Source organism: Dinoponera quadriceps, unplaced genomic scaffold, assembly GCF_001313825.1.
Source record: "Dinoponera quadriceps isolate SergipeBrazil2010 unplaced genomic scaffold, ASM131382v1 scaffold106, whole genome shotgun sequence".
NCBI lineage: Eukaryota > Metazoa > Arthropoda > Insecta > Hymenoptera > Formicidae > Dinoponera > Dinoponera quadriceps.
In genome coordinates this window covers 150,328-159,190 of record NW_014554228.1, presented here as the reverse complement: position 1 = coordinate 159,190, position 8,863 = coordinate 150,328, and the positions used below count along the sequence as shown (strand labels likewise).

The 8,863-nt window shown below is 42.3% G+C and overlaps 1 protein-coding gene across 4 annotated transcripts in view; it reads left to right on the top strand.

The window, feature by feature from the left end:
- Window positions 1–5,100: 5,100 nt before the first annotated feature.
- Window positions 5,101–8,863, top strand: part of LOC106746592 (box A-binding factor-like) — an 84,552-nt gene continuing 80,789 nt past the window's right edge. For all 4 annotated transcript variants that reach the window (XM_014623743.1, XM_014623645.1, XM_014623460.1 and 1 more), the window contains exon 1: window positions 5,101–7,202. In XM_014623743.1, coding sequence (XP_014479229.1) covers window positions 7,139–7,202 — 64 coding nt within the window. In that variant the 5' untranslated portion in view covers window positions 5,101–7,138. The remainder of the gene's footprint in view (window positions 7,203–8,863) is intronic.

Here is an 8,863-nt window from a genome sequence, read left to right as displayed (position 1 = left end):
TTCGTGTCCCCTTTGCGCACATCTGCGACGATTTGTTACCGAGTGACAACATTTTTCTCGTTACCTTACCTCATCTTCCCCGATGCTCTTGCCATGACAAGAATATAGATGCAATTTTAGAAGAGAATATATAAATTGTGTAAATAATCGCGCCGCGAGAGGTATCCGCTATGTGCGTCTTACTCATGCGCGCGCACAAGGCGAGATAACGGCAGACGACGGAAGGATAATATCCGTCGAACATTCGGGGTACATGTAGATATAGTTTGCTTCTGGCCACGAACGGACGTGACATCGTCTGGAAATAATTCGCGAAACTGAAACATGCAGCATCGCATACCTCAGGTTTGCCCTTTATAGCTAAATTGGCTGCATTAGTTCAGAAAATATGCTTTGAAGCGTCCTTTGTAGCAGAATTGGCGTGAGCACCGCTGTCCTTCACAGCAATTCGCAGCGGAATTTGGTGCAATAATTCACCGTATCGGCCGCACTATTTCTGGAGCCAGTGCGAGCGATGCAAGAACAGTTGTGCGTGAAACAGCACATTTAAATGAAAGCGCAAGAAATATTAAATAGTCTGTATCGTTGTGCCATTAAATTATCGTGCTCCCGCTCTCTCCGATGTTCACGATACGTGCGAAGCAACATACCTGAGTGAATGATGAATGAGAGCTACGTTTTATCACTTTTGAAGGTTTCACCAAGTTCTACTTTGAAAAGTTTTACACTTTTAAACGTCTATTATGCAGTTATCAAAACCAAAGCTAAATGGTATTGAAGCAGGAGCTTCCCCAGCACTGAAAAGACTTTACAATATTTATATTTTAATATGTAACATTAAACATTTTTAGATATATAAGTTAAAACTCTATTGCCAGTTATTGTTGAAGATAATTGTTCAATTCTACGGGTGTAAAACGTGCCGTATTATTCTTGCATCAGAGCTTTCTTTATTCCTTGGCTGCACGCTTACACTCGTCAGTTCCGGTTTGCACTAGTTCAGTTCAGTTCTAGTACATTCCCAGTTCAGCTATAAAAAAGAAAAATTGTGCGTCGAAAGGTAATACAAAATTCTGACATTTTTTCCCGCACGACACTCTCGATTGACAAGTTCTGCAACGGAGAGAAGCATGCATACGTCGAAGCTATTGTGTAATGTTCGTAGGAGTATGGCTGTAAATTTATGAGACACGATTGTAAGGGCCATTATGATAGGTTGTAATAAGATCGTAAGCAAAATGAAAGTAATTTATGTTCATTTAAAATTTTACATTGCGGCCTAATAAAATCAAAATGCACTTTTACAGCCGCGTAAACTCAACTGTCATAAACTTTCAACCGTATTCCTACGGAATATTGTAGTAATGGCCTTTATTTACGTCTCGATGAGACGATGCATAATTTTATATTTTGAAGGAACATAAATAGCAAGGTGTGTGACAACCCAGTTTCTAAGTGTGCAAGGCAGCATGGCACCACTACCTTCGAGCCTACCCGATTGTACACGATTGTAAGTGTGAAGAAATAAAGTAATATATATGACGAAGTTATATATATATCGTTGAACAAACTCTGTGCGTGCACACACTGCGTTATGTATTCCATACCATCCCCTAGGTCAAGAGTTCATGGTTTATTTATTTTTTTCTTTAAAAGTATTCAGTGACAAGCTTAATCCTTAGAAAATGGGTAAAGGATGCAATTAATAAAAAAACGGCACATCGAGTAGAAAATAAAAACTGTTTTTTAACGAATTTTAGACGCCCCAAGCTTGAATCTTTTTATTTTCTGTAGAAGGACATATAAACTACTTATTAGTAACAAAGTCCAAAAAATCAATTTTATAGGTTGGATCCTTCTTGCATAATTGTGGTCAATTATAATGATTGGTTTTTAAATTGGTTTTTAATTATAACGGCTTCGGCCTCATGCATAGGGTAAAACGGAGTAATGGCGATCACTTAAACGGAAACTCTCACAAAACCGGTAAGAAATGTTGAATTCAAGATCTGCTTAATACAATGGATATCTACAGATGTTTACTATAATATAGACTGAAGCGAAAAATTCCATAAAAATATATACCAGGAAGTCAAATGAAAAAGTGAAAAAGAGATGAGATTCGACAGGGATTATCTTGACCTCGGAATAATGCCGGTCAGCGATGTTTACAGGACATAAAACCGAAGAGAAGACACGCATTTCATTGAAAATCGTACATATTTATTAAAAAAGAGACATAACAAAAATTTGATATCTTGAAAAATATCTTGAGTGACATTGCAGAAAATAGTACAATAATGCATGAGTAAATGTATCGACTTATACTATGCTTTAGTAGCGATCTTTCATCAGAAAATCTTTCACGACGGAACAAACTTTTCGCAATAGCTCAGCCGTGAACAATGATAAGCTAGCGGTGTTTTGTCTGATGCTTCCTTCGGCGCTCTACAGAGGACAGAAACTTACAGAATTTAATTCGCATTGACTAGTCGAGATATAGAGGTGACCGATATTACCTACCGACCGGTGTTACTCGAATCTCCCCTAAATGTGTAAGGGAAAAAGTCATGCAACTTTTTATTTAGGGGATGGTAAAGCATATATGTACATAAGGGGAAACGAACGTTTTTACGATCATAATGCACGCGATAGAGAAAGGGCACTCCGAGGTATGTAAGAGTCGTCGCATTATTCGCGACCGAGTAAATCGAATTCCTAAGGTCGTAGCGTGCAAGCTTGTTTCCTACAGGAAACAATGAGCAATTAGCACGGGGATCGTTAAAAACGGCACACGCGTGTATATATGTGCGTGTAGGCGCGCACGTGTGTGTGTGTGTGTGTGTATATGTGTGTGATCATAAACATCCAAACTCACGAATAAATAATAATAATAATGATATTTTGTTAGACACAACACAAGCTATCGATGTGCATAAATCGATGTCTTCTCAGTCAGTCGAAGAGTATCGGGCAGAAATATTCGATATGTTTTCAAAAAGCGAGACCTCGAAGTAGAGTATAGTTTCTATTGATTGAAAGAGGAATGTTAGTGAGATAAGGATCGGTTAACAAAAACACATAGTCAACATGACTTGATTTCTACGGTTTTCTTTCGTTGATACAACGCGTGCCAGAGGTTGGAAGAAAAGACTCTTCGGGTATTCAAGGCGTCCTTTGAAAGTCGTGCTCGCTGGGTGAGGTTTATTGACAATTAAATGGATTTAATTCCGACTGCTAGGCATGCGACAAAGTTCCGTCGTAATTGAATGTACAACACCTGCACACGTATACATAGCGCAGGTTACGACGCTTCGAGGTGATTTAAATGCCTATCCAGCGCGCGGCTGTTGATCTCGCTTATGATGCAAATGCAAGCGTGTAAAATGTGCAGTTTGCAGGTACATATCTATGAAAAATCGTGGATGTGACATATTGATGCCATTGTCGGGTCTCCTAAAATCCGACTTAGGAACCACTCAACAATTACGTCACGCTAAATTTTGATATTTTTACCGTCCCCTTTCATCACAATTTCGTTACAAAATATTTGTCTCCTCTCAATGTCATATAATACAAGGAATTACTCCTTTCCCTTGTCGACACAGAATAAAAGAAAATAGCTTATAACTAGATTGTGAATAATAATTATTAAACTGCACGCTACTATCTTTCTCGAAAATCATTTTTAGATCTATAACATCAAATTAATTACTTTATTTTCTAATTTTGATGAATATAAAAGTTGCGTTTTTAATATAATATATATTAGAAAATTAGCAGTTTGATTATTAATACGAAACTATGTCAAAGCTTAAAAATTTTCACCAAATGTAACCAAATGTGTCATGAATGTAAACAAAGTGGATAACTACGCACATCTATATTTACAAGTTATGCCACCTAATATGACGTTCCATGGCCTGTACTCCCCCCTCCTCCTCCCTCTCTACCATCACGGGTCGTCACACAAGCTAATAGATCCCTCCTTGTGCTGTGACGTAATTGCTGAATGGTCCTTTATAACGTCTATTTGGCTATGACCAAAACATATCGTCCTTTTGACGTCTCTCTTTTACGTAGGTTGTTTCATTCTAAATGCAAAAAGTGAGATCTTTTTAGTTTGTCTAAAACGAACAAATCACTATTTAACTTAATTTGTGCAAACTAGCTTAACTGAATCTAATCCAACTTGAATCACGTCGATAACAATTGCATCTCGGGAGAAAAATTAATCAACGAACCGATACGTTCGCGACAAAGCGTATGCAATTTTGATATATCCACAGAGGTTCAAAAACTTCCACGTTCGTGAATCGACGAAATGATCATTGACTCTTTCGTCTTAAGTACGGATGTTATATCAATAATCACAATTGGCGGGCACGCGAACGAACGGATGAATGAATGAACGAATAATCGATCGATCGCAGGAACAGGCGAATGAATGGATAGTCTTGTCCTTGACAGCCGAGTGTTTGTAACCTGGCACTCTCGAAACACTCAATGAGCCGCCTTGGTTATGATACAGCTTCGTCGATCTTGTAAACAACCTTACATCCCTTTATGTGTTACAGCATTGGTTCCGATTCGACGACACGTGCATCGGTACGTCGGCATAAAATCATCCCTCATACGTATACACATATACAGAGGAGGAAAGAGAGAAAGATATTTGTCATTTTAAATATCAGCTTTATTTAGTGAACGGAGAACCTTGCCTTCTTAAGGGAATGCGAATATTATCGGCAAAATGATGACTTCCCTCTGCATCGTATTATCTGCATAGAATTATATAAATGTTTTTACATCGTGAAAAAGTATGCGCGAAAATGAATCGGAGAATTGCTATGTAGCGAAAATGATTAAACATTTCAAGGTCTAGCTGCCAGTTTCCCGATGGAAATATTTGACCGAAAATATAATAAAAATTTGCTGAAACGTATTTGAAAATTTCTCCTAAATCCTCCATTTCATTATTATTTCAATATTTTAGCAAAAAATTACTTTAATCGATATTTCAGCAATTTTTCTTTAAAAAGTCAAGCAGTTTTCAGTTATATGTAAATATTACGATATCTAATATTTCCAAATTTTTCATTTTTATTTTTACATAAAAACTTTTTATTTTCGTTTTTACATTGCATTACATTACATTATATTGCGTTTCATAAGGAAAATTATGATGTATTTTTACATGTATTCAATCATTTTTCAATAACATTCATTTTACTTTTCATCGATTTCATAGTTTCACTTTCAACACAATATTTCTATCGGGATCAGCGTGAATATTTACTTGATACAGAAATCTTGCAGCTCATGCATATGAATGTGTCAATGTGTCAATGTTCCAATCATGGAAATTCCAAAAAATGTTTTCGTACCTTTCTAATTAAATTTAAAAGTCTAAGAAAGACACGAGAATTGGCAGAAAAGTTTTTACATAATTTAGTTAGATTTTCCGTTAGATATGATAAAACAGAGTAACGCACATTCATCGTATTTATATTTATATCGCACTTGCATTTATGCAAGATCTATATGTACAAGAAATACAAAAGACCAACATGATCATGCCATCAGTGTTATATAATATGATATTTTGAACATCGTTTTTTGTTATCGACGCCTTTCAATTAGTCATCGATTTTGGCATCCCCTTAAACGCAAAAAAGAGTCAAAAAAATCAAGCCTCATGGGATAACAAGATCCCTTCTATGGTTTCCTTCTATAGTTCCATAATTCTTAGGTCCTTAATCTTTCTCGAAATAACAGTGTCAGTGTCCTTTTGTTCCAAATAGGCATCTAATCCAGCTGAGTGATGGAGTTCCAAAACAAAGTTAGAAAAGACATTAGTTTTTTTGACGTCAAATATCCTCGACTCGGACATTATTTTCTTTTTGACGTCAAATATCCCCTGACATTCAGTAAGGCAGTAGATCATTCCTGTTGGGAGCTTTGCCTTTCTTCTTCACACCCTCCAAAATAATGCAGGATAAAAGTGACTCGTTAAACAGAATGACCTGCGTATGTGTCGCAGGGACAGCCTCGCCGGAAACCGACGCCGATTTTGTGCCTACTTCCACTTATTTTTTTCCTTCTCGGGAGAAGATCCCTCCGCGTTCGAAAAGTCGTAGAACCCCCGGGGAGAGGTGTTTATAAATTTCGTTGCGCAAATCCCGGATGCAGGCGTCTCGGTGGCGCGCGAAAACGCGAAAGCCGCCTCTCGTCGCCGGCTCAGGATGGGAGGCAGAAGGAGCACAGGGTTGGTCATTAGCTGGCTCCCCTCGCGCTGATAAGGAAACCGCGCGCGTCACGAAAATGCCCGCTGCGCAGGCGCGCGCGCACGGTTGTGTGCGGAAGGTGGCATAGAAGCATGACGATGATAAAATACCGCGCGACTTTGCCCCCTCGCTTTTCCCCCAGTACCGCGATTCGCACAGAGGCCCCACTACCGCCGCTGCTCCGATCCAGGGGGCACGAACCTTCCCTACCTCCGCGTCTATCATTCTCCCTCTCCCCTCCATCCTCTGTCACCCTCGCTCTCTCGCGCGCTCCTTCCGTCTCGCTCTGCCGCGGTATGCTCGCTTCCCCCTCTTTATTTATCCTCCTTCGTTCTCCTCCGTCTTCGTCTCGTCTTCCTACATTCGCGCGACTCACTCTGGACGGACTCGCGTTGTTTCTTTCTTTGTCACCGCGTTTCTCTCTCTCTCTCTCTCTCTCGTTCCTTCGCTCGCTCGCTCGCGCTCCATAAACTCCGTATGTCCTCTATGTACATAATATACACGGACCTCGCTCCCGAACATAGAGCAGCGGCTAATGCGGGTTCTCGTATAGCCGGCAAAGTCCGCGGTCTTCAATTTTCGTCTAGTCGTCGATCCGCGTGCATCAGCGATCGGTCCGGCGGACGCACACCAGCTATTCGGTGGGCGGGCGCGATTAACACCCCGCGGAGGCAACAGGTTCGGACGTGATCGCGGCGTCGAGCGCACGGGAATAAGGGCTCACGGTGAGAGTGTGATCGCTCGTGACACCGCGGACGCTGCGGGACCGAAGGGGTCGTCGCAGCGAGGGGGAAGTGAGTGAACACAGGAGTGTGCGAGCCACCGCCGAGAGGAGTCAGATTGCACGCGGGATGAAGAGGAGGAGGAGCGACGACGACGTGAAGCCAGCCACCAAGTACCGGCATCGGGAGTACAGTGAGTCTTTTCTCTCTCTCTCTCTCCCTTTTTCTCTCTCCTTTGTCGAGTCGCGCTCTCGAGGGTGGACGACGACGACTTCTCGCCGAGGTGCGACAGCGTGACGAATCCGCGCGATCTCGCGGCCGGCAGGTGGGCAAGTCGCCGGGAGCGTGCTCGAGATGCGATACCCGGCGGGAGAGAGGTGGGTGGAAGTCGACGCGCACGTAGTGCGTGCAACCGAGGCGTTCAACTGGGCCGGTGGTCCGCGAGTTACTGGAGGCCAGGGTCCGCTCGTGGGGGATGTATATATGTTGGATATCAGAGTGATAACGTCGCCCCGAGTCTCGCGATAACGCCCGCGGTGTGTAACGTCGGTGCCACCGATGGCTGGTACAGCGATGGCCCGCCGTGCGCACGCGGCTTCGTTGCATCCGTCCTCGCGCGGCCGAATCCCGAGCGAAATCGGACCGCTCTCTCGGGCTCTCCTGCGGCGGCACTCGCGCCGGTGACGAACGCGCGTGCTGAGGAAGCACGCGAACGACGGCTCGCGATGAACTCGTTTTCGAAAATCAGCTCTCCCCGTTGGTTGCTTAGAGTGCAGCTTAGGCTGCAGCGGGCGAGAGAACCCGAGTCGGTGTTTGTCTTACATTAAGTCCACTTTGATCTACATTGGGTTTACATTTTCGAGCGGATGTAACTTGCCATTTGTGCCGTTAAAGAGAGCTAAATAGAGGATCTTTGAAGACTTGATGTGGAACTAAATAGGCTTAGTGTAGAACCGAAATTTCGTCTCGGCAAGTGTCCAAGCCGTCTTGAAACTCTCGAGTGCACAGGGGAAGGGGGATTGCGTCAACAGGTTACCTCGGGAAAATTATTGATACAATTTGTGGCGTGAGATCATTAGAAAGCACTTCGAAATATTTGTCGAAATATTTGAAATATTTTCGAAACAATCGGATATGTATATTCCGTTTTCGGACATTTCATTTAATGCACTTATGCCCGTTTCCACCACCATGGTTTAAATCCAGTCCATCGACGATTAACTCAACGGAATTGGTGACCAATCACATTGATCAGTTCAGCCAATTGGCGGATGCAATTGGTCAGTTCCGTTGAATGAATTGTCGATCGGATGTAAGTCATGATGGTAGTAGAAACCGGCACCAGAAGCTACTTTCATTTTCTCTTCCTGTTCGAAATATATTTTTAAAGACACCTCGCATCATGACAAACGAGAGAGACATCGATGACACAAGGAGGAAACGAAGCGGCCGATTGAGGGGAGAAAATAAATTCGGTACGACTTGGAAGTTACGTTAAGGCGGGAGGGAGTGAAATGTTTTGTGGAAATAGTTGCTTACTTATCTGACGCGCGGCGAGTACAAGTCGTCGGTAATGTTACATAAATGTTTGGGTAAAACACAGAAGTGTGCGCGATCACTTATAAATTTGGAGTCGAGTCCCCTCCGGTTATTATCCGTCCGACCTGACTCGCGGATAATTCCAGATCGTTCGGCCGACTTTTCGACGTCTTTCGGGCATTGTTTCGGTTTGCTCGAAATTCACCGTACAGGTGAATCAATTGGAAAGTAGCGCGTTATTTGAACTTTCGTCTCGATCATCTACGAATCACTTTGTGGCTCCGCAAAGGAATATTTTCCGACTCGGAAAATATT